This window comes from Sorghum bicolor, chromosome 1 (genome assembly GCF_000003195.3).
Source record: "Sorghum bicolor cultivar BTx623 chromosome 1, Sorghum_bicolor_NCBIv3, whole genome shotgun sequence".
Lineage (NCBI taxonomy): Eukaryota > Viridiplantae > Streptophyta > Magnoliopsida > Poales > Poaceae > Sorghum > Sorghum bicolor.
Window position 1 is genome coordinate 79,278,189 of NC_012870.2, and position 22,974 is coordinate 79,301,162.

A 22,974-nucleotide genomic window follows, 5' to 3' on the forward strand; every position below is an offset into this window, starting at 1 on the left:
AACCCCATGGATATTTCTTTTATCCAAAAATGCCACTCCTAAACGGCGTCCGATCAAACTTGTGCGGCTGGGATGATGCCAGTTCTTGGGGCATCGCGGCCAATATGGGCTGTTGGGCCGACTGGGCCGCGATTCGCGTTCTCAAGGTAGATAGGGCCCGTGAGAATAATTGGAGGTGGGCTCGGATCGTCAGATCGGCCCAGTAACAATTGGATCGCAAGCAAACCCCAACGGGTCCTGTCGTTTCTCCTCCCCCCCACCACCACCACGATCAGGGAGGAAAGTTTCCCGTTCTATTGTATCGTCGTCGTCTCTCACGCGGTCTCGTCTCAATCCATGCATGGGGTGCAGACTGGAACCACCTGTCCGCCTCCGCCCGCACCTCTCGCCTCCCGCGGCTATAAATCGCGAGCAGATCCGGAGCGCGCACCCACTTCGATCCAAACCCTGACGACTCGTCGCTCATCAGATAATCCGTGCCGTTCCGTTCGTTCGTTCGTCGTCGTCGTAGATATACCGGCCGGCAGCAACCGCCCGATCGACCGGCGCGGCGCCAGATCATGGAGACGTCGACGGCGGCGATGATGATGGACCACCACCACCGCGCGGCGCCGTCGCTGTCGGCTGAGGAGAAGCGGCGGATCGAGCGGGTGGCGCGGTGCGTGGCGCGGGACCGGGACGGCGGGGATCTCACGGAGAAGCTGCTGCTGCGCCTGCTCGGCCTCACGCGCAACGCCCGCCGCTGGGGCTTCCTAGCGCCGGACCACCCGCTCCACCCCTACTACCTCCAGCAGAAGGTCTCCGAGCGCTGCCGCATCCTCCGCCCGCGCCACACCGCCGCCGCCGCCGACCGGTGATCCCATCCGTTCTCCTATAGCTACATACCGGCGCATGCACATGCTTTGCATGCGGACGTGCAGCCGGATCGACCATTGATAGGACTCAGCCATTATACGCGCATCACCTCGTCTCCTCTTCTCTTTTACGCTGCCGATTCATTTTGTTAATCGGAGCATCTTGTATTAATTGTTAGGGATGATATGGGAAATTGATAATCGAAGAAGCATGCAACGGATCCGGAAATACATTGATGCGCCTAATTGCAGCAGTTATGAAAGCAACTGCCCAATGATAGTTTCTCAGATTTGAGATCAAAATGTTTATGTGTGGCGATGTGTCTATACTTATATTACTCCCCCATCCCAAAAAGAGTCCACTTTCAGACATCGTGTTTGACCGTTTGTCTTATTTAAAAATTTTATGTAAATTATAAAATAAATTAATCATGGGTAAAGTATCTCTAATGATAAAATAAGTCTTAACAAAATATATAATATTTATGTTAAAATTTTGAATAAGATGAATAATCAAATAAATGTCTGAAATTCTAGAACGACACTCTTTTTGAGACGAAGGGAGTATATATGTTACAACTTACAAGGAATGTAAGTGATGAGTTTAGTCCTGAGAGCCACATGTATACTCGTATTGATTTTAATCTGTCAGTTGGATGGATTATAACACATACTAACACTATTTTCAACAATCATCATCCAAAATACAACACCCATTCATCCTTTGGATAGTGTTAGTTTTCTCCAACAATACTAAAAGACAACTTTCTCTATAAATAGATATCGAGGAGAGAGAATACTCAAATTTGGGTTATGTCATAGGTAGGTATTGTTTAGGAGACCCATTTTGGATTTGAGTTCCCAAATGGGTCTCCTATTGGAGACAGCTTAAGTTCAACTGATTTTATAGAAAAGAGTAACAACATCTATGACATAAAATATGCATCTTCTGCAAATATATTCTATGATAAAATCTAATCCAATGATAATAATTTGATACCATAAATCTTAGTATTTTTTTAGAAATTTAGTTAAAGTTTTAAAAGTTTGTCTTAGAAAAGCTTTAGAATTAATTTTTTTTATGGACGAAGAGAGTAATTAATTAATTTTTATCCCAATCCACCCCAAGTGCCAACACACGGAATGTGAATGTGGTGGATATGAGAACCCCACCTAAAACATCATCTATATAGCTTTTAGGACCAATCCACTAACATCTCTATTTAGAGTTGGGAAAGTTTAAACCTAATTCTTACTCGACCGTCTCTTTTTTTACATATTATATTAGGTTTGCTGCAAGTCAAACATTACTAACTTTCAACATCAATTTGAAAAAAAATCCATATATTTTGACAACGTATGAACTATATGTATGCCGATATCTAAGAATATACTTATGTTATTAACATATACATATTTTTTTTAAAAAAAACTTTTTTAAGGAAAGATATTAATGGTCAAAGATAAAAATATTTGACTTAAGATAAAACTAATATATATGGCATATAAACAAAATCTGGCTTAATTTAATAAAGGCAAAATCAGATGGCAAAAGGCAGAATATAATGTTAAAGAAAGGATGAAGTGCGAAGTGCAACAAGCAGCAAGCCTTCGACATGCATGGGAGATACATCCAGAACGTGAAATTTAATTTGCATCAAATCAATTTCCACCACCCATGCATGTAAACTGCAAAGTGGATGGTGGATCATCCCTTGCCAATGTTGCAATCCGCAAGCGTGCTCGAGTCCGGAAGGGTGTTTCCGTACACCAAGTGACATGGATAACCCGCTGGAAGTTGCAGTCCTGCTTTCTGGTTGATCTTGTGCTTCACAGTGGCAATGGTGTCACCATTCTGAACATCCAGTGTTATAGTCTTACCCGTGTGCAGCTTCACAAAGATCTGAAAATGGTTTTGTTGGAGCCTCGGCGAAAGTTGGCACTTCTTGTCCTCCAGCTTGCTCTTGAACACGTCCGTCAGAGCCGTGTTGCCAGTCAAGGTTGCTCTTAGCAGATCAACAGAATGCGAGATATCGATGGTGACAGCCAAGTGACGTCGTCACTAAAAATATATATAGGTCTTGTTTAGTTCACCCCGAAATTCAAAAACTTTTCAAGATTCCTCTCGTCACATCAAATCTTGTGATATATGCATTAAGCACTAAATATAAAAGAAAACAAAAACTAATTGCACAGTTTATCTGTAATTTACGAGACAAATCTTTTGAGCCTAGTTAGTTTATAATTGGACAATATTTACCACAAACAAACGAAAATGCTACAGTACTAAAATCCAAAATCTTTTCGGACCATAGTAAATAGTAATAATTCGAAGGATAGAATGGTCTTGTTTAGTTCACTCCAAAAACCAAAAATTTTCGAATCTTGCGGAAGATGCATATGAAGTATTAAATATAGATAAAAACAAAAACTAATTATACAGTTTGTCTGTAAATCGCGAGATGAATCTTTTGAGCTTAGTTAGTCCATGATTGGACAATATTTGCTAAATAAAAACGAAAGTGCTACAATAGCTGAAACTAAAAAAAATTCAGAACTGAACAAGGCCAATGTAATAATATGCTGTTGCATGGAGACTTACCTCTTGTTTGCTGATTGCAATGTCCATCTCCAACACCCTATCTTTTTCTCTATTGCACCAGTGCTTCATAACCAGCAATGCTGAAGCCTGATAGATAAGTAAATTATCGTCTACAACGTACGTGCCGTTGTCGACAAACTGCGGGCTACAGAAAGAACAGGAGTGGCTCTTAGCGAAGGAGCAACAATACGGAACACTGCACAGGCAGAACCACTTCTTGATTGCCCATTTGGATCTATGAACCGCCACCAACGGGGAAATGCTGGGGTCAAGCAACGTCTGTTTATAGTAGGAACCTATTGCATTGCCTGCTAGCACTCTATTCGCGTCTAGATCAACTGCACTGACGTACAGATTGTCCAAACTGCATCCGAGATGAGAAGTTCCGTCAAGGTTCTTGGTGACACAGGCCACCGGGTAAACCAGGAAACTGAGGAGCAGGTCCACGAACTCATGCTCGCATTAAGCGTACATAACTTTCTTTTCGTGACTATCGTAGAACACCTTGATGCTAAACTGTGCTGAATCATCGGTTTCTTGATAGATCTGGTGTTGAATGTTTTGAGCAGTGCTCAAGTTCACAATGGCACGAACTTCAGTTTCCTTGGGTAGGAAGGTATCAGTGAATACAGTCTTCGACGAAAAAGATGCCTTCAGCATAGATACAACCTATTTGACACAAGGGAAAAAAAGGAGTCCCAATTACTAAAAACAATGCCTTTTTCTGGAATCAGAGGATTTAGTCAGTGCTTTACAACATAATACTTGACATATTAAACTTTGGACAGTCTTCGACATATATAACTGATTTTCAAACTAACGATATGGTTTCTATGACTGGAGAGTGGAGACTGGAGAGGGTACTTGCTTACCTCTGTCCAGCCTACGAAAACTTCGATCTCCTCAAAGTCAATGGCGTGATCAATCCTACCAGAACCAACAATCCTCTGATGAAGCAGCAAATGTGTATTGGCAGTGGATGCTGGTTTGATCACCAGGTCATCACTGATCACAAACCGACGTTTCCGAACAACGAACATCTCCGCGCCTTCTTTTCGGTTGAACAGATGCGCCACTCTGGCCATGACTTGCCAACACCTGCAGTCCGAGCCGTTCCCCTGTAGGCTCGGCTCGCTCCTGACGGTCGCAGGGTAGCAACTGCACGCACAGCGTTCGTGCCCGAGGCACCGAATATTCCTATTTTTATGGATGGAAGTACAGATCAGTGCCGGCCTTGTATTAAGGTACTGATGGCATGTATCAGATTCAGAGGCAGCGAGGATGAGATAACCTACTTGAACTCATCTTCACGTTGAGCCCGGAGAAGCATGCCGTGGCACGCGTCAAACCTCAGCAGCTCGCTTTCCTTGAGGTAGCTGACGCCCTGGCAGAGGGTCGAGAGGCAGCCGGGCGACGACGCGCCCGCGACGAGACGCACAGCGGAGAGTGGAAGCGTCAGGAAGCTGATCGAGCAGCACGTCGACAAAGTCGGAGCCCGCGTCGGCGAACAGGACGCGGTTCCGCGCCCTGTCCACGGCGAGATTGATCTTGATGCTACCGTCGGCCATGGCTTCACGACGACCCCGGCCGGGGAACCCTTCCAAACCCTACTGGTGCTGCAAGATGAGACGGCCGACGGTGTGGACCAGAGGTGTGCAGCCTCGAACCCTATAGTATACTGTATACGGGAAACGACGCCGCCACCTTGGGAATTTGGAGATTTTGATGGTGGTGGGAGCAGAATCCGAGGAGACCTTCCTTCTCTGCATTTGCTGCACAGGCTGGCTGAATGCCAAGTCCCACTGCCACTGCAAATTGCAGTCTGCAATCCATTGGGCCTCTTCTCGTTTGCGGCTTTCCTCCTCAGTGGGCCAGCATTTGCAGGCAGCCCAATCCGCGAAAAGAATAGCCCATTTGGCCAATCCGCAGAGCCGGGCCTGGCCCACGCATCGCATCGGATGCCACGCGCCCCACCTCCCTCTCTTCGTCCTCACGACGTTTCGTCGGGGTCTCTCGCCGTCGCTCTCTGTGCTCTCCTCCACCATTTCCCCCCCCGAACCTCTCCTCCTCATCCTCCTCCCGCTTCCCCGTCCGGACAATCGAAGGCCCTCCCCGGTAAGCCCCCCCCCCCCGATGACCCAACCCACCTCGCCGCTCCGAACCCGCGAGCCGTTCATCTGATTCCGCCCCCAGTCCTTGCATGCCCCCATGGTTCCGCCAACGTCTCGTCGTGTTTAATCTTATTAGAGGGACGTGGTTTATCGCGGTTCTTCTGTCTGCTTGGAGGTGACGGACGCATGTGACCGTGGAATTCCGTTCCTCGTGCGCGATTAGGTTGGGACGTCGTGATCTTCATGCGGCCGCCGTACAAACCCGTGATCTTAATTGGTAGGGTTGTCGATGTCATTATCGTCGCATAATCGTGGCTTACAATAGATAGATAGGGACAACAAAGGTAAAAGCGGTGAAAGGAGCAGTCATGAGCGCGGTCTTTCTCTATCGTTAATTATCTGTTTCTCAACTGTTTAGTGCCCGGTGGGTCCCGAAATCCCCCCTCTAGTCAACTAACGCGACTTCTTCTCTTCTACAGTTTGTGTGTTTGCCTTTTGACAAGTTTCTCGGCTCCTAGAATTCCAGTCATTTCTAGTTGGTTAATTTTGTCTGCTTCTTGCAGTGACTTTGCTAACTCTGCCCCCAACTTTGTTGCTTGTGCAGATGGATCCATTGGAAATGCAGCACGACTCGAAGAAATCCAATAAGCCCAAATGTATCTGTCCGTGCCCCCCCTTTTTATTTCGTTTGTGTTGCACATGTATACTGTGTTGTCCGAGGAAATTTTAGAGCTCAATATTATCTGTATAAAATGGTGAGTGCAACATAATATGTGTACATAAGACTCGGCCCCTTCCTATGTGCAGATTCTAAGTTCACGCAGCAGGAGCTTCCAGCATGCAAACCACTGCTAACTCCAGCAATTGTAATTAGCTTGCCTGCTCACCACTATTTTTTTTGTTTTCAGATGAATGTTTGCTATATTATATTATCAGTTAGACTTATGAGTACCTTTCGTGAGCACAGGTCATTTCTACCTTCTTACTGGTTGGCATCCTATTTGTCCCAATTGGTCTCGCATCGCTTTCTGCATCACAAGAGGTATATCATAATATGTTTGTACTATGTTTTTTTAAAAAAAATGTTCGTACTACACTTTCCATTTGTTTTTCTTTTATCTGCTGCATTTATTTAGTCTGTCACTTGACTGCAATGTAGATTGTGGAGCTGGTACATAGATATGATACAAGTTGTGTGCCCTCGGCTGATAAAGTTGGGTTCATTCAGGACACTAAAACGGACAAATCATGCACTAGAACTCTAACTGTGAGTATGCCAGCAAAAGTTGCCCTTATTTATTGCTTGTGATCTTAAGATACAATCCTTCATATTTATATCCAGCAGAATTTGTAGTGGACTAATTGGTTGGTGTATGTCATCTAGGTACCTAAGCATATGAAGAGCCCAATTCAAATATATTACCAGATCGGTGACTTCTATCAAAACCATCGACGGTACATTCTTGAACCAAACGTTCTATCCTAAAATCTGCATCTAGTACGGCATTAACAGGCATATTGAACCATGATACTGTTGAATTAAATACCATAATTATTTTGTTATGTCTACTGCATTAGAAGGGAGCCACGGACATTGAACTGCTATTAATTGACTTTGATGATGTCAGGTCAGTAGGAATTAATTATGCTGACATTCAGACCTTTTTTTTGCATTCTTTTCCAAGGTACGTGAAAAGTCGTAGTGATAAACAATTGCTGTATAAAGATGCTGCACACTTGACAAAAGATTGTGAGCCTGAAGTTTATGGTGCTGATGGTGCTCCAATCGTTCCATGTGGCCTCATTGCTTGGAGTTTGTTCAATGATACATATACAATTTCGGTCAACAAGAAAGCTATTGAAGTGAATAAAAAGGATATAGCTTGGCAGAGTGACAAGAACAAAAAATTTGGCAGTGATGTTTATCCCAGAAACTTTCAGAACGGAAATCTTATAGGTGGTGCTAAGCTAAATGAGAGCATACCGGTACGTGAGAATTTCTGTGTCTTCAACAGTTGATATTTTCAACATCTCCATTTCATCTATTTTCTTCTAGTTTTGATCTAATTTAAATTATTGTCTTTCCATTTCTATCTGTCAATTGTTTAGTTAAGTGAGCAAGAAGATCTCATTGTTTGGATGAGAACTGCTGCCCTCCCAACTTTCAGAAAGCTCTATGGAAGAATTGAGACAGATATTATGGAAAATGATCAACTCACAGTGGTTATACAGAACAACTATAACACATACAGTTTTGGAGGGTCAAAAGCACTGGTCCTTTCAACTACATCTTGGATTGGAGGCAAAAATAATTTTATTGGTGTCGCATATCTGAGTGTTGGTGGTTTTTGCCTTTTCCTTGCACTGCTTTTTTTAGTTCTCTACATGATTAAGCCCAGGTACAATGTATTGTTTCAGTCAGATGCAGATGCATTTCCCATTATATTAGATTTAAGTTAAAACTGTTCTTAGTTCTGTGAATGTTGAAACGCAAATACTAGGAGGAGCCAAATAGTTCCTTGTTTATGATTATTGAGACCTGATTACTTGAATTCTACGGAGTAAAAACCAGTAACATATGTGTTTGCATCTCTTGAACATGCTAATTCTGTTGTAACTTCTGTTTTTTTTATTAAAACAAGCTGTCAGTTCTAATATTCACAGTGAGAAAATCACACTTAATTCTTTTCAGGACTCTTGGTGACCCCTCATTCTTGTCATGGAATAGGTGTACCCTGGACTATCCAAACTAATACGTCGGAACCTTCTCTTTATAGAAATAGAAGAGCAATCTAATGGTAAGTATATTGCACTTGCATGGGTGTGCTATTGACTCCAGAGCCATAATATGGTACAACTAATTTTACCTGGCAACGCGATAACTAGACCTAGGTCAGAGTGGGCTGGTTTGATCAGTTGTTTGGTCGGAGTGTTATTTTTATTTCTGTTTCCCATGTGATTGTGTTTTGTCATGCACTGTGCCACAACCCCTCTGCTTTGCCAAGATGAGTCAGAGTGGTTGCTTGTAAGGGACAGGTTTTTCTTCTCTTTAATACAAAAATAAGAACCTCTCCTGCATGTTCAAAAAAAAAATTTGTGACTTGAATAAAATACAATTATTTTTGTCCTAATCTTATTTTCTTATTTTATAGTTCCCCTATTGTATCACACAAAGATAGTAGCACCCGAGTCCAAGTGGCTTATGTTATTTTTGATGATATGATGTCTTATGAGTTCCAGTTCAACTTTGTTTATCAGTGTTTTATACTTGTAACCTAAGTACTTGTGACTTATCATGAGTCAAGCTGTGCAAGCAGTTAGTAACTTAGTATCCCATTTTATAAATCTTTAGGACATATCAGTCAAGAAAATACAAATTACAGGCAGATATCATATTGAAAATTGTTTGAGTTTCATATGATGATGATTTATTGGATAATTACATCAAATTCCTTCAACATGGAATCAGTGGACTTGGTTTGTAATCACTTATTAAATGATCAACAGACCAACTAGTTGTTGCTGCTCAATATATTTGAAATTGAAAGAAAGCTCAATATATCTTTCACAATTGTGTAATTTAATCTTTGCAAATGCTTCTGTCCAGATCAGTTTGTCAGTAACCTAAATGCTTCCATCAACTAGTTGTCACTGTTTGCTGGTACAGTAGCTTGACAACTCAATCATGTTCATCTGGGTTCATCATTCGCAGGGCAGGATTATAGGCTCCATGGGTGTGGATATGCTCCTAGCGCACATTTCAGGGCCAATCTCTGTGACCCCTTCTTCCTGTGTAATTATAGTTCCACTGATCAACAACCTTGTTCTAGAGACGTCATGAATTAATTAAGTGAAAGGAAAAGGTAGCGTAAAGATAACACAGCTCATGCCTTTGCAAGATTCCTGAAGTAAATTGTTGTGTAGTTCCCTGTTGGGAAGAAAACTTCTATGAGGTCTCCAAGAACCAACTGAGGCTGTGAGATAGCTCCGTCGTACCAATCTTAAAGGGGGAAAAAAGTAAATGTCTATGACCCCATTTCTTTGAGATGGAAAAATCCATTAGATCATTACATAGGTAAAAGGTATGATACTGGATTTTTAGCAGTAGGATTGCTTCTATTACCAAGTGTCCCAGAAGCTCCTATCCTTTTGTCTAATCTCCATATGCTGCGGTTTGATACAAAACTATAGCAGGAGTCTTGGCTAACATTAATGTTCTCCAAAAAAGTTGCTAGTTTGTACTCTGCAGGCTCCAAAGCATATGTCTGATCAATGACCACGTCCACTGTCTGGAATATTCGTGAACCAAGCTTAGTTAACTCTGTTACTGAGTGCGGAGTCACTGAAAAATGTGTCAAGTAATAGAGCATTTGATGTTTTGCAGGAAATTTTTATTTGATGCAACCAGTCAAGTTATAAATGTTAATTGTGTCAGGATTAATCCCTTTTCTGACCAAAAGAAAATGTGTCTTTTGTACACAACATGCAACAGTGAGCTCGTCAACTATTAGCATTACAGGGTTGTAATATTAGATTCTGAATGGTTGATACTCACACAAAGAATAGCATGGAAGTTGTCCATATCCTCTGGGTCTGAACTATTAAATCTCTTATTTGTAATAGTTGCATCAACAGTTTCTGCTCCTGCATCTGTGACATACTGTTCATGAATCCAAACATGAACATCAGTGGTCCACTTGTTTTTTGTTTATTTGAGTACTACTCTTTAAGGACCTTACCTGTAAGGTGTAACTTTCTTTAACAAATGTCCACATTCCCTACAACAGTAGATGGAGAACGCTTTAAAAAGTTGCTTTGGATGAGAAAGTTACAATTTTACTGGTTTGCAGTTGCATACCTGTGTGAATTCAATCCACGCTACTATAGGCTTGAACCTTGTGCTAAGGTTTGCAGCTGCTTTGCTTAAGCACAGGTAGTTTGTCTTTATCTGCAATGACGTACTAGAGAAATGAGACAAATAGTTTGCTAAGTGTGGTTTTATGGCACTGTCCAATGCCATACTTTATTACTTATTCATATATCAATTCAAATAAAGATACATTTAGTGGTCTTAACTGCATCATAGACAGTATTAGCCCTGCCTTCAGAGTTTGTGAAAGTTCCCAAGTACTTGATCCACTCAGCCCTCTGGAGAGAACCATTGAATAGATAGTATATAAGTTTTAGGTTGTACATAACTAGACAAGTTCCAGATTGAACTCAGGTTCCTTTTATTGCTTTACCTGCAATGGTGCATCTTCTTCTAAGGGTACATATGCTGCGAAGTTGCAACCTCTATCTTCATCTGTATCGCTTATGAAATGTGCAGTAAACTGCGAGAGTGTCTGTGCATCAGTTCTATTCACAAGCTGGGCATTTCCACTTGTATATGATTGGAGCACACACTGAGAAGCAACTTGGTTTGATGTTATTCCTTTCAAGCTTTCTATCACTCCAAGCAGCTGCATATATGTCAAATGTACTTATGAGGTCAATAATAATTTATAAGCTTAAAGCATTCACGTCTGCTAGTTTCTCTTGGCTTTTCTGTTTCTTCTGCTGCTATTGTTTCATTGTGTATGCATGCTACTATACTAGTTATTAGTGACAGCTAACTACAATTTTCTTAGCCTTAAGTTCGGAGTAGATGTGGAATGGAATAGTTCAGATATGTGTCTGAGTTTTTTTTCCCTTGCAGGAGGAGGAACCATTGCCCATTGGACTATGCTGCAGAGTTTCAGTTTGTGTCCTGCATTGCTCACCTCAAAGAATGACACTGCAGACAAAGGTGGAAACAATATTACTCCGATCAGTTATGGATGTATGTACATACGAGAAAAAAAAAGGGTCAAAAGTACTTGGGCACTTGGCAACAAAATGGAGTGGTCATGAATTATCTATTTCATTGAGGAAAGATTCTCTTGTACTGATAAGTATATTTTACCTTGCGCTGACGAACTGATAATGACAAGTGAATGGGTTCGGATGTGAAAAGTTCAGAAATGTTATTGCTAAGTTTATTTGGAAGTTTGTATAACTTACTACATCTTGGTATGTTCTAGCTGTACGTTTTCCATTTTTGCAGCATGTGTGTTCAAGGTCGTGTTTGGAGGAAGGAGTTGCACCATTTTCCATTGTTAAGGTAAAAAGTTCAGAGCAGCAGACGGTGAGCAAGTACCTGGAGAAGTCGTGGTGTCGATGGAGAAGTTGGCAAGGGGGATGACGAACGACTTGATCCTTCCCGTGCAATACCTCGTCTTGGATGCCATCTTGGACGTGTTCTGCAGGTACGGTGAGCACTTCCTTCTCAGGAAATTGGCTGGCGAAGAATGAGCCGAAGAATCCGGTGGCGCTGCAATGCAGCTCAGTCTCCGAACGAGACGTAGCTTTACTTACCTGCATGAGAAGGTAGCTCTTGCCGTCGCCGGAGTTCTTGATGACCTTGAAGCTCTGGCCGTAGTATATCCGAAACATGGTGGCGTCCTCCACCTTGGACATCGGCCCGGTCGCCACAGGCGCTGGCGCGGCCTTGAGCTTTGCCGGCACGGCTGCGGCCGCTAAAGCGAGCGCCCACGGCGAGAGCGCCGCCCAGAGCAGCACCGCCGCCTGCAGGCAGCGGCGGCTACGAGCAGCGGTCATCGCCGCCAATGCGCGGCTCACGAGCTCTTCCCAGCTCGTGAAGAACTGTGATGGCTTTGGCCCCTGATGGGAAGGGAAGGGAAGGGAAAGGAAAGGGAGTGAGTGATATGAAAAAGAGCCCGTGAAGCATGCACTCGGCCGTGACAAAGACCTTGGGAAGCTCTTCTTGTCACGGCGCGGAATTGGTAGGATTCCTGTGACTGCGAATCGACTGGATTCATGAACTGGCGAGGCAATGCATGTGCTGCGTGCTGGCGCGCATTGCGGTGCATGGCTTGCGGCTTTCAGCCTCTAGCTTTTGACCTTGCTCGCTCCTCCCATTCCTGGATAATGCACACCTCAAGAAAAAAAGAAAGATAATGTAAATGTATGATGCTAATGGCTTGTTTGTATTCAGATTAATTCATTTGTGTTGGAGTGAATTAAGATAAACTTTTGTAAGGTGTGTGGTTATCTTTCTTTCTCTCTTTTTCTTTGACCATAAACTTAAGAAACACTTGATTCGAGGGAAAGCAAATACTCTCCGTACTACAAAAAATAAAATCGTTTTGAACAGTGATACAGTCTCCAAAGCATAACATTGACTTCTTGATTTGGAGTGAAAGGTGAAAGGTAACAATAAGGACACTCCTAATGCAGAAATCGTTATAATTTCTATGGACATTAATTGTACTGTCACTTAAGTGTTTTGTTGATGTGACAAGTTAGTTATTGAAGAGAGAGAACAAAAATCATAGAAATCAGGTCTGAGTTAGAAACCATGCTTACACGAGAACCAAAACATGAAGTGATATGATTGGTTGAGAATTAAGAAAAAAATGAATATGATTGGATAAAAAAATTATGTAGACATTATTTATTGGGACCATGATTTTTATATGTAGTATATATATAGATATTAATAGATATAGAAACTATATGTCATTGGGAGTCCCCTAAGGCCACTTGATGACTTGATGGTGGAGGCCATGGCTCTATGACAGTAGTGTATATAACGGTCAGAAACTTGAAAATGGTATTGGATGCAATGCAACAATAATATCCAAGTTTCAATTGATGCTATATATGGAAGCGTAAGGGCGTGTTTGGCAGCCAGAAACATTTATCTCAGAAACGGTAAGAATCGTTTCTCTGGTTAGAAGCTAGAACCATTCAAATTCTTCTCATTTCTTTCTTATTTACTCTTCGGCATTTTAAATCCAGGCAATTAGATCTGAAATTATTCTTGGAAATTCTAGATCTCTACATGGCTAGATCAGGAACAGAACAAAAGCAGCAACGTTCATGGGGCAATAATAAGAGATAAAATACAATAAAATAAAAAGGTCATTTTTTGAACTATTACTAAGTATGGTTTTGGTAACTGAACTTAGAAACAATATATCTTTGACAGCTAAACTATGAAAACCAAACAAATTGTACCAAAAAAATTGGCCAAATTAGTTTAGTCATATAGATGGTTTCAAAGGTTCTCCTTTATTGCCTTAAAAAATATAAAAAAACTGGTAAATAATTCATTTTCAATTAGAAAAAAAATCGAAAGTAGTATCATTGTTTCCCCACAAACGTGCTCTATCAGACAATTATTTGTTCCCTTTTCTAATGTTTTCTTCTTATCTTGCTTGTTATTTACTTTACCTCTCATTTTTTATGGTATAGTAGACAAGGGAGCAACCAAAAGGATCCAACAAATACCGAGTATATGGAAGATCTCGAAGATAACACGAACTTTGTAGGCATGCTCCACCACATAAAGATCTTATTTAAGCGCCATAGCTAGCGCTTGTACTTTTTTTAATTGCTTGAACAGGTAATGTGTTCCAAACGAGGTGGGTCTCAGACATCATGCAAACAACTAATTGTGCGGTCAACATAAAGTAAAGTATAAAATGATTGTTCAAAATAAATACATTTTCATGATTACAAGCAGTAAACAAGTAAAACACTAGAAAAGGAACAATGATTCAAATAACTATAAATAGAGTACCGTTAGATATTTAATAGATATAATTATACTTTTAGAATTTTGGCACATCGACTTCGTATTTTTATTTGAAATAAATAACTGAATCTATACATATTAAAACCAAACTTTTATTTTTTTATAGAAGATATAAACATAGATAAAATCATCTTTGGTATGGGGTCAAAATTTGTCCAATTTCGTAGTTGGTTGCCCAAAGATAGCTGGTTGTTGGTCAACATTGGATTCCAATAATTCGATCGTAAAAAACGAACTTCTTCCTTAACTAAAAATCTGGGGATGTTGAGTTTAACTATTTTTCCAAAATAAGCAAATGTCGTGGCCATGATATATCTAGAATTTGTTTTACGCATATAAGATTTCTTATAATTGGATCGATAAAACCTCGGAGTTTGTCATTAGTAAGATCTTGAATGATGTAACTAAAGACACTATTCTTAGCGAATATATTCACGACAACTGGGCCTAGAGACGTCGCTGGATGAGACTTGAGAGATTGCTGGATTGCCAAATCTGAATTGTAGAAGTTGGCTGCAAATTGTATCTGTTTGGATCCTTAGCTTTCACAATTTGCTAGAATCCAAATGGGCTCTAAATTTGTACAGTATCTGACCCAAACAGATCATCTTGGTTCACCTCAGGCCGGCCTCTGTATTATGCTGAAATTACAACCCATCCTTGGTCTTCTTCTTCCATCACTCCTAGTGGGCACACAACCCTCTCTCACACACCGACGACTGAGTTAGTCGTCGTTGCGGCCCTCCTTCGACCCCTACACCGGTGACAAGCCCTACCAGGCATTTAATATTCACTTGAGAAATTGTCACAAAGAGAAAATTTGTTTTTATTTTAGAAAAATATATTTTTATCACTTATTGGTTTGTGAAATTGGTATATGTTCTTGTGAAAATGGCTTTTAGCTTCAATAGAAAAATATTCAACTTTAATAAAATATAAAAGATCTATTTATTTATTTATAATATATTAATATGTATTTACTTGCCACTGATGGTGTCCAATGAAGAGAATATATATAAAATTTCTGTTATGCTATTTTAAAAAATGTTTTACTAGCCATTGATAGTATCTAATGAAGAGAATAAACATATGAAATCCTACAAGAATATAAAAAATCAAAAGGGAGAGAAAGAAAAATAAAAAACACAAATTTCAAAGAAACTGAGAAACGGCCCACAAGAAGCCCGTGCGTTTTTTTCTTTCGCCTTCTGCTTCCCCTTCCGTCATCCGTCCGCGCCCCCCTCTTTCTTCCCTCCTCCTGTCTCTCTCTCGCTACCCTCTCGCTCCCAGACGCCTGTTGGGCCGCCGCCGCCGCCGCCGCCGCCGCCGCCCTAGGCCAGGCGCTGAGGCTGTCCTTGGTCTCTTCGCCGGCGACGAGCACCCACCAGGTACTCCCACCCTTTCTCTTCCCTTCCCTTATGCTGTGCGAAGCTGAGCACCGAAACCCTAACCTAAAGCTATTTAGCTATTTGACAATCCTCATAACTTCGAAGTTTTTCCAAAAATTATTGGGTGTACATGCGTACTCCCATGTCCCTTTACTGGATCCGCCCCTGCTACTCAGTTATGTGCACTCATACCCGTGGAACTTCTCCATTGTTTTGTTTCAATAACTTATCTCAGCATGATTAAATCATTCATCTTTCTGAACCTGATGCGCTAACATTGTAACAAAATGTTCTTTGGTTATTACTGAAAGTTTTGCAATGCCTTCTCAGTTTTATTATGTATAGGGTTTAGTTGTAGAAACTTGCTCTCTTACAGTTATGCAGTTGCTTATTTGCTGCAGCTTGGTAGAAGAAACATTTTATTTTTGTGTTTGTGTACGAATTTGTAGCTGCATTTTTTTTATATCACCAAATGAGATAACCTTAACTGACTTTTGGATTATAAATATTTTTTTCATAGCACTCTTTTAATTTCAGTTATTGGACCCCACATTGTGGAATGCTTGCCAAAGGGAGGAAGATAGCTGGAAGGGGTGAAGAAATGTCCGCACATTATGCATTTGGACCACAGGATGATGATGCAATTATTAAACACAGGCTTCTGACTAGGACGACGACCACCAGGGGTGAACCACCACTAAAGAAGCTTCAGAAGAAGTTCATGTCCTTTGCCACTGAGATCGAGAAGGACACAGATAACGCAAGTGACTGCGAAAGACTGTACAAGGCCTTTCTACAGGAAATTAATACCTTTGAGCTACCTCTCCTAAAAAGTAAGGCTGTTGTTGATGCAAATATTAGGGAGAAGGAAAGCTTTAATGATCTGCAGGTTGAGATTGAGCGACAGATCTTGCAAGCTAAGACTGATATTGAGGACCTTAAGAAGCAACTTGAGCAGAGCAAGATCGAGAGGCAGCACAAAGAAGAGTGTGAAGCCATCCGGAAGCTGATTTGTTTGCAGCCTCCACGGTCAGAAACTGAAAAACTCATTGCAGATCTTGAGAAGGAGATAGCTGATTTGGAGGCTGAGAATGTAGCATGCATAAGGACTTTGGAACTGAGGAAGAAGCAGTTTGCCCTTCTTTTACATGTGGTAAGTTTACGTGTAAACATGTTTTTATTCCAGGTTGTGTTTTTGTGTATATAATATTGGCACATAAGAATAGAATGCTCAATTTAAATAATGAGAAAATTCCTTCATTGCCATTAAAACTTATAACTATTCCTTTGTTGCCATAAAAAATTAGACTTCCTTCACTGCCATCAGTTTAGTAATTTTGTTTTTCCTATTGCCATTACGTTCATAGTAACCACAGCACTGTTAGATGGGAGGGAAAAGGACAAGTTTACCCCTTAGGTGGTGTTCGGATGGCAGTCTAAAAATTATGGAACGTATTTATGCCCATGTAGGGCCCACATGCTAAAATATAACACAAGCATGCAACCGTGGTCATGGGACTGCACCGCTGCTCGCAGGCACGCACGACCTAGGCGTGGTGTGGGCCGCGTGTGGCTCTGCGCGGCAAGGCGAGAAGCTGCTGGGGAGCTAAAGACAGACTGTAGCCGCAGCCTCGCTGTTAGCGGGGATCATAGCATATGTGCAGGTGCAACTTGCGGGGATGAAGACGAGAGCAGGGCGTGCAACTTGCAGTGCCGGCGGCCTCCTGGACTTGGCACGACACGGATGCAGCTTGGCCCCCTCCTCAACTAGACATCGTGCGAAGCGAACAGAGCTCGCTCAGCATGGTGTCTGCGCGTACAGAGTTCGGCGCGGCTTCAATGAGGGTCGCGACTCGCGCGAGTGCCTCATTGCGGGGGCACCGGACGTCGATAGTCCGTGCGGGGCGTCTAGCACTGCGGCTGCTGACGTCGAGGGTGGGCAGGGCCGCAGGGGGCCTAGGCGGGTGCACAAGCGCCAATACGGAATCACTTGGGCAAGGGCAAACCGGTAAAACAACTAACAACGTGAGTCCCTTCAAACGCCGTTATGTTAACGCAATGGCAATAAAGGGAGATAATGTAAATGGATGGCAATGAAGGAAACAATGGCTGTTGGTCTAACGGTGATGGCAGTAAGGGGAACAAAAATACTAAACTGATGGCAGTGAAGGAAGACTATACTTTTTGATGGCAGTGAAGGAAGACTATACTTTTTGATGGCAGTGAAGGAAGACTATACTTTTTGATGGCAATGAAGAAAGAGTTATAAGTTTTAGTGGCAATGAAGGAATTCTCTCTTAAATAATATATTCTCTCTGTCCCTACAAAGTATATAGAAAAATGCACGGTTATCTACAACATCAAATTTGTTTTGTTAAATCAACCATGAAATGTCTTGATAGTGCATGTATTTGGTATTGTAGACATTAATACTTTTTATATAAATTTGGTTCAAGTTATGGAAGTTTGATAGGGCAAAACTACCATGACCTACATTTTGGAACTGAGAGAGTACTAAATGTGATGCTTTATGAGTTCCTGGTGCTGATCTACAGCACAAATATTTTGTTATGGAGGGAGTAGCAATCAGATTAAGATACGATTATATATGATTGATCTATAAAATTTACATGAATGGCAACCTAACCTTGTGAACACTTATTTCTACCTGTGTTTCATTGGACTGTTTAACTGACACATAAATAAGAAGTGTACAGTTATTCGCTTTGAAACCATAATTCTCATGCAGTTCACCTCTGCTGGAAACCTCCTTATATAGCATAATCTAATTCCGTTTTGGATTGATCTAGGAATGTCTGTTCATGTGTTGGTACCTTTTACAGGTTGATGAATTGCAGATCTCGATTGAAGATGAGCAAAAGAGTATAGCAGATGAGCTGAGAGCTATCACTGGAGAGCAGAAGATGAACATAGAAGAAGGGAGTGTCGTTGCTTCAGATTCCATGGTTGTTGACTGATCGAGATACATTCTCATACTTGGCAGACCTGCTTGCAAAAATCCATCACATGATTTTTGGACAATATGGAATCCTAACGAGTTGGTAGGATATGTATTTTGCGGTGTCTTTGTACCTCACATGTAAATTGAGTTGTATGCTACTATGAACTGAAATTAAAGTACACATTGTTGTGCAACAAAGTCAGTTCTTACTTTGTTATATGCTCTCCCAACTTTTGTGTATATTGAATAATGCTGCACCATCTTTCTGGTTTAAGTGGAATGACCTCGCACTCCTAGAAAGTTATAAGATCTATGAATCCAGTCAACAAGGCTATATCTTCTTCCCCCACAACCCTCAAAGATATAGCTCCTGGCCATGTCTCAAGGGGCAACGGACAAAGGGCTCCACTGGCGGCCGCTGTTGTTCCATCGATCAAAGACTCTCTTACCCTGTAATCAACAGCACTGTGCCAGTCGTGCCAACCGCTGGTATATGATTTCCATGGGACGCTTAGAGATAGAATAAGGACCAACATAGTAGCTCAGATATATAGATGAACTCAGCAAGTATACAATCCACCTCGTTTGGATGGTCAATGAGCTAACTGGAGGTATTGAAGAAGCAGCTACAGTTTTTCCCCCTCTTCTCTAGACTTCCCTGTCCTTGTGCTGATATGCTCGATGCTGTGAATGCTCCGCATTGATTGGCCAAAATTTGAGGATCTTTTGAACGCTGGCGAGATGGTTCACCTCCTTCGAGGGTGCTTCCTTACTGCTGCTAGCTGGTTTGTCTGTATTTTCTTCAGAAGGTGTCATCTCATCACTGGTAGGTTTTGGTTCAGTTTCTGATAACAGAAGGAGAGCAAACATTGAATGAATCTACTATAAAGAATTGCATTATGTCAAAAAAAAGTTTTTAAGACTGCAAATGAGTTCCCCAATGAACCTATGAGCTGACAATGATTATAGCATGATGACTGACAAAGCTAGTACATACTCATGAAAATTATATTCACTAGTTCAATCATAACCTTATGACAGGATTCAGGACCGTGAGTTTTATGTGCAAATGATGCCATCTCATATGAAATGAACATCTAAAATTCTCAGAGACGGAAGTGGCATAATAACAATGCATATGATTCTGGGAAATTTAACAAGCTATGAAGAAATATTTGTCAAACATAAGGGCAACGAGGGAGGGTAGTTTCAGAGTTCCTTACCACTTTCAGAGAATAGATAGCAGGTGCCAATAGTTTCTTCATATTCTCCAATCTGTCATTAAACAAGGCATTAGCATTAGGACTAGCACGCTTGGTAAGCAGGTTAGAGCCTGAAACTCTAAAGTACAAATTGGGAATTTCAAAGCCTTTTTTTTTCATTTTGCAAAGAAGAAAATCGTAAGAACAAAGAAAGGGATAGAAATGCTTAACAAAATAAGTTGCCGTCATCACCAACAAAATAGCTAATCAGTAGTAAATGCATGCTTGGTACTTAAGGAATTATAAGTAACTTATGGGCTCCAAATACATCTTGTTTCCATCTTGTCCTGTTACAGCATTCAAAAGCACAAGCTACAGTTATGACGAATATGCACTCTGTATTCTTAGCCACCAAGAACAAGAAGTGAACTCAAACTAGTAATTGATCTCGATCTGGAAGACTGGCAATACAAGTAAACGATCTTGATCTGGAAGACTGGAAATACAAGTAAACGAAGTGGTGTAAGACCTGATCTAAAGTTTGAAACTCAGTAAACTAGATAGTACGTTCATGAAAATGCAAAAAAAACTTACTAGCACCCAGTGCAGCTAAGCACAAAGTACCTACAGCAGTACAAGACCTGCTACAGTCCACAAGCCAAAGGCACAGTATAGAGTACGGAAAACAATACCAGAACATGACTTACCATCTTCAGACTGTCACCTACTACCAAGGTAGGCATCAATGTATCCAAACCCTGACAAACATGATTTTCACAACTTAGTAATCTAATGTGAAGGCAAATGAACAAAAAATATCCAGAGATAGTTGCGAGCTAAGTTATCAATGACCAAAGGACATAACAAGTTATGTTAATCCCATAGAGTAGTAGATCCGGAGAAAAAAAAAACTTACAGAGAGTACGAACGGAGCACCTGGTGATATGTCTGAATAAAGACAATTGTCTAACTCTAGCAATACATACTCCTCTTCCTCTTCACCAATTTCCTTATCTTTCTCAAGTGCTTCTGACATATTAAACTGCACAGCAAAGAAGACTCCTCAGTCCTATTCAGCACACAGGAGACTATATACAACAGTATGTCAGTACCATACAAGTATTGTGGCTAATCTAGTGTTGATAGCAACTCAGTAAAATCTTCAACAATGTTCTCAGATCAGTATGCAATTTCCCAAACTATCATTTGCGATACAGTGGCAGATTCTGCGTATTATAATTTATGATAAATCAAAACTTCAGCTAATTTTCATATGCAATGAAACAGAATCAAACCATAGCTAGATTGCAATGGAGCAATGAATATACCTAGCAAGACTGGCAACAAATAAGAATATAACCTAACTCATGTCACTTGACCCAATAATTTTGTAGCCAAGCACACAAAAGGCTGCAAAAATCCAAATTCATGATCAGATTTAGTTTCAACCTATTCAGCACAGCATTATATGACAAGTGACAAACATTTAGCTTCTATATGGCTTTAAAAAATCCCAAATTGCTACTGTGTTAGACTGTTAGTTGATTTCAATCGTAACATGAAACCAATGCCATACCACAGGGGAGGATCCAGTAAAGGGACATGGGTGTACATGTGTACACCCAATAATTTTTTTCAAAAAACTTCGAAGTTAGGAGGCTTGTCAAATAGCGAAATAGCTTTAGGTTAGGGTTTCGGTGCTCAGCTTCGCACAGAATAAGGGAAGGGAAGGGGTGGGAGTACCTGGTGGGTGCTCGTCGCCGGCGAAGAGACCAACGATAGCCTCAGCACGTGGCCTGGCGGCGGCCCAACAGTCGTCAGAGAGAGAGAGAGAGAGAGAGAGGGAGGGGGGGATGCAGCGACGGCGGAAAAAAACGCACGGGCTTCTTGTGGACCCTTTTTCTTTTTTCGGTTTCTTTGAAATTTCTGTTTTTTTTCTATTTTTCTCTCTCCCTTTTGATTTTTTATTCTGGTTGATTTTGTATCTATTCTTTTCATGGGACATTATCAATGACTAGCGCAGCATTTATTTTAAATAATATAATAGAAATTTCATATCTATTCTCTTCGTTGGACATCTCACTGGCTAGTAAATATATAGTGCATTGTAAATAAGTAAATGAAACTTTTTATATTTTATTAATCGAAGCTAGAAGTCATTTTCTCAAGACAAACCAAGAAGCGATGACAACAGAAACAACAACAACAACAACAACAACAACAACAACAACAACAACAACAACAACAACAACAACAACAACAACAACAACAACAACAACAATAAGAAAGTCTTTTAGTCCCAAGCAAATTGGGGTAGGCTAGAGTTGAAACCCAACATAAACCCCACGATCTAGCCACGTCGATAGCTGCTTTCCAAGCACTCATGTTTAAATAAAAATCTCTACAGATATCTCAACTATTTAAATCTCTTTTTTTCCCATGTCAGCTTCGGTCTTCCTCTACCTTTCCTCATATTGGTATCTAAAGGTTTCCTTTGGATACGGCCAAACCCGAAACCCGCGGATATCCGACCCAAAACCGCCCCGCTGCCATCTTTACTTTTGAACCTAATTAGTCCATGATTAAACACTATTTGTCAAATAAAATAAAAATATTACAGTAGCCAAATCCAAAAAAAATTCACGAACTAAACAAAGCCTTACATAAGAAAACGAGTTTTGAAGTTAAAATAAATAGTGATAGAGCCAAAGCCGTTTTGGCTTAGAAACCAAAGCCACAAAAATGTGAATGTTTTTAGGTTCACTACTTTTTGAGAAGCCAATAAAGCCCTGCCAGAGAGGGTCGTGTTTAATAACCATACAAAAAGAAAGCTAAACCAACAACATCCTACCTGCACAAATTAAATACATAGCCAGTTGTGCGTTTGCAATAACCCACGAAGAGTATAGGGATTTCTCCAAGCTATATTTATTTTTCGAGAGGCGGCAAGAGATTTTCCTTATTGTTATTAGATGGGGAAAAAACACAACTACAGAAACAAAATTGTTAAAAGAAACATCATTACTACGGCACACCGGCCGTCCACCCCACTCGAAGTCTTTTTTAGGCACTCGAAGCCACACTCGAGGATAAGACGTACACACTAAAGCCTAGTTTGTTTACATCTAAAAAGTTTTTGGATTTTGACATTATAGTATTTTTATTTTTATTTGATAAACATTGTCTAATTATAAAATAACTAGACTTAAAAAAT

General features: G+C 40.9%; 6 protein-coding genes across 12 annotated transcripts; 3 read left to right on the plus strand and 3 right to left on the minus strand.

The window, feature by feature from the left end:
- On the plus strand, nt 455-1,100 carry LOC110433788. The gene has a single exon (XM_021456404.1). It carries the CDS (start codon nt 561-563, stop codon nt 855-857), a length of 297 nt encoding a protein of 98 aa, XP_021312079.1. The 5' UTR covers nt 455-560; the 3' UTR covers nt 858-1,100.
- On the minus strand, nt 2,563-4,541 carry LOC110432815. Its single transcript, XM_021453670.1, has 4 exons — nt 4,329-4,541; nt 3,929-4,125; nt 3,647-3,820; nt 2,563-2,860 (listed from the first exon to the last, which is right to left on the minus strand). The coding sequence occupies exons 1-4, from the start codon at nt 4,539-4,541 to the stop codon at nt 2,563-2,565; spliced, it is 882 nt and encodes a 293-aa protein (XP_021309345.1).
- On the plus strand, nt 5,437-11,613 carry LOC110433437 (ALA-interacting subunit 1-like). Of its 6 annotated transcripts, none has more exons than XR_002450865.1 (11): nt 5,437-5,571; nt 6,172-6,223; nt 6,375-6,433; nt 6,535-6,609; nt 6,727-6,834; nt 6,952-7,022; nt 7,253-7,553; nt 7,677-7,966; nt 8,260-8,365; nt 9,280-11,057; nt 11,266-11,613. XR_002450865.1 is itself a non-coding variant. In XM_021455585.1 (10 exons), the coding sequence occupies exons 2-9, from the start codon at nt 6,172-6,174 to the stop codon at nt 8,318-8,320; spliced, it is 1,017 nt and encodes a 338-aa protein (XP_021311260.1). In that variant the 5' UTR covers nt 5,437-5,571; the 3' UTR covers nt 8,321-8,365; nt 9,280-11,613. The 6 variants fall into 6 exon arrangements, 3 of the variants coding, with proteins under 3 accessions (XP_021311260.1, XP_021311265.1, XP_021311268.1); XR_002450869.1 differs by having other exon boundaries at nt 9,280-9,649; XR_002450872.1 differs by having other exon boundaries at nt 9,280-9,430.
- LOC8085732 lies at nt 8,934-12,750 on the minus strand. The gene is made up of 11 exons (XM_021455580.1): nt 11,964-12,750; nt 11,746-11,848; nt 11,330-11,343; nt 10,811-11,029; nt 10,644-10,715; nt 10,426-10,515; nt 10,307-10,345; nt 10,123-10,227; nt 9,691-9,856; nt 9,458-9,567; nt 8,934-9,356 (listed from the first exon to the last, which is right to left on the minus strand). Exons 1-11 carry the CDS (start codon nt 12,204-12,206, stop codon nt 9,270-9,272), a joined length of 1,248 nt encoding a protein of 415 aa, XP_021311255.1. The 5' UTR covers nt 12,207-12,750; the 3' UTR covers nt 8,934-9,269.
- On the plus strand, nt 15,395-18,818 carry LOC8077975 (THO complex subunit 7B). 2 transcript variants are annotated; one of them, XM_002465929.2, is made up of 3 exons: nt 15,395-15,596; nt 16,134-16,749; nt 18,440-18,818. In XM_002465929.2, the coding sequence occupies exons 2-3, from the start codon at nt 16,156-16,158 to the stop codon at nt 18,572-18,574; spliced, it is 729 nt and encodes a 242-aa protein (XP_002465974.1). In that variant the 5' UTR covers nt 15,395-15,596; nt 16,134-16,155; the 3' UTR covers nt 18,575-18,818. The 2 variants fall into 2 exon arrangements, with proteins under 2 accessions (XP_002465974.1, XP_021311276.1); XM_021455601.1 differs by having other exon boundaries at nt 15,436-15,596; nt 16,117-16,749.
- LOC8085733 (general transcription factor 3C polypeptide 6) lies at nt 19,082-21,587 on the minus strand. The gene is made up of 5 exons (XM_002468577.2): nt 21,504-21,587; nt 20,677-20,802; nt 20,468-20,518; nt 19,782-19,833; nt 19,082-19,403 (listed from the first exon to the last, which is right to left on the minus strand). The coding sequence occupies exons 2-5, from the start codon at nt 20,794-20,796 to the stop codon at nt 19,207-19,209; spliced, it is 420 nt and encodes a 139-aa protein (XP_002468622.1). The 5' UTR covers nt 20,797-20,802; nt 21,504-21,587; the 3' UTR covers nt 19,082-19,206.

Excerpts from the sequence above, each read along its gene's own strand:
- LOC8077975 (XM_002465929.2), top strand. The coding sequence starts at position 16,156 with ATGCTTGCCAAAGGGAGGAAGATAGCTGGAAGGGGTGAAGAAATGTCC. Across the intron at positions 16,750-18,439 it reads TTGCCCTTCTTTTACATGTG|GTTGATGAATTGCAGATCTC; the intron begins GTAAGTTTACGT and ends TACCTTTTACAG.
- LOC110433788 (XM_021456404.1), top strand. The coding sequence starts at position 561 with ATGGAGACGTCGACGGCGGCGATGATGATGGACCACCACCACCGCGCG.
- LOC8085732 (XM_021455580.1), bottom strand. The coding sequence starts at position 12,206 with ATGACCGCTGCTCGTAGCCGCCGCTGCCTGCAGGCGGCGGTGCTGCTC. Across the intron at positions 10,516-10,643 it reads CTAATACTGTCTATGATGCA|ATAAAGACAAACTACCTGTG; the intron begins GTTAAGACCACT and ends ACGTCATTGCAG. Across the intron at positions 10,346-10,425 it reads CGTGGATTGAATTCACACAG|GGAATGTGGACATTTGTTAA; the intron begins GTATGCAACTGC and ends CTACTGTTGTAG.
- LOC8085733 (XM_002468577.2), bottom strand. The coding sequence starts at position 20,796 with ATGTCAGAAGCACTTGAGAAAGATAAGGAAATTGGTGAAGAGGAAGAG. Across the intron at positions 19,834-20,467 it reads TAGGTGACAGTCTGAAGATG|ATTGGAGAATATGAAGAAAC; the intron begins GTAAGTCATGTT and ends GTTTAATGACAG. Across the intron at positions 19,404-19,781 it reads CTATCTATTCTCTGAAAGTG|AAACTGAACCAAAACCTACC; the intron begins GTAAGGAACTCT and ends TTCTGTTATCAG.
- LOC110432815 (XM_021453670.1), bottom strand. The coding sequence starts at position 4,541 with ATGGCCAGAGTGGCGCATCTGTTCAACCGAAAAGAAGGCGCGGAGATG. Across the intron at positions 3,821-3,928 it reads AGTCACGAAAAGAAAGTTAT|TTTGGACAATCTGTACGTCA; the intron begins GTACGCTTAATG and ends TCTCGGATGCAG. Across the intron at positions 2,861-3,646 it reads TTCTGCCTGTGCAGTGTTCC|AGCAACCTTGACTGGCAACA; the intron begins GTATTGTTGCTC and ends TGATCTGCTAAG.
- LOC110433437 (XM_021455585.1), top strand. The coding sequence starts at position 6,172 with ATGGATCCATTGGAAATGCAGCACGACTCGAAGAAATCCAATAAGCCC. Across the intron at positions 6,434-6,534 it reads CACTGCTAACTCCAGCAATT|GTCATTTCTACCTTCTTACT; the intron begins GTAATTAGCTTG and ends TCGTGAGCACAG. Across the intron at positions 6,835-6,951 it reads CATGCACTAGAACTCTAACT|GTACCTAAGCATATGAAGAG; the intron begins GTGAGTATGCCA and ends TATGTCATCTAG.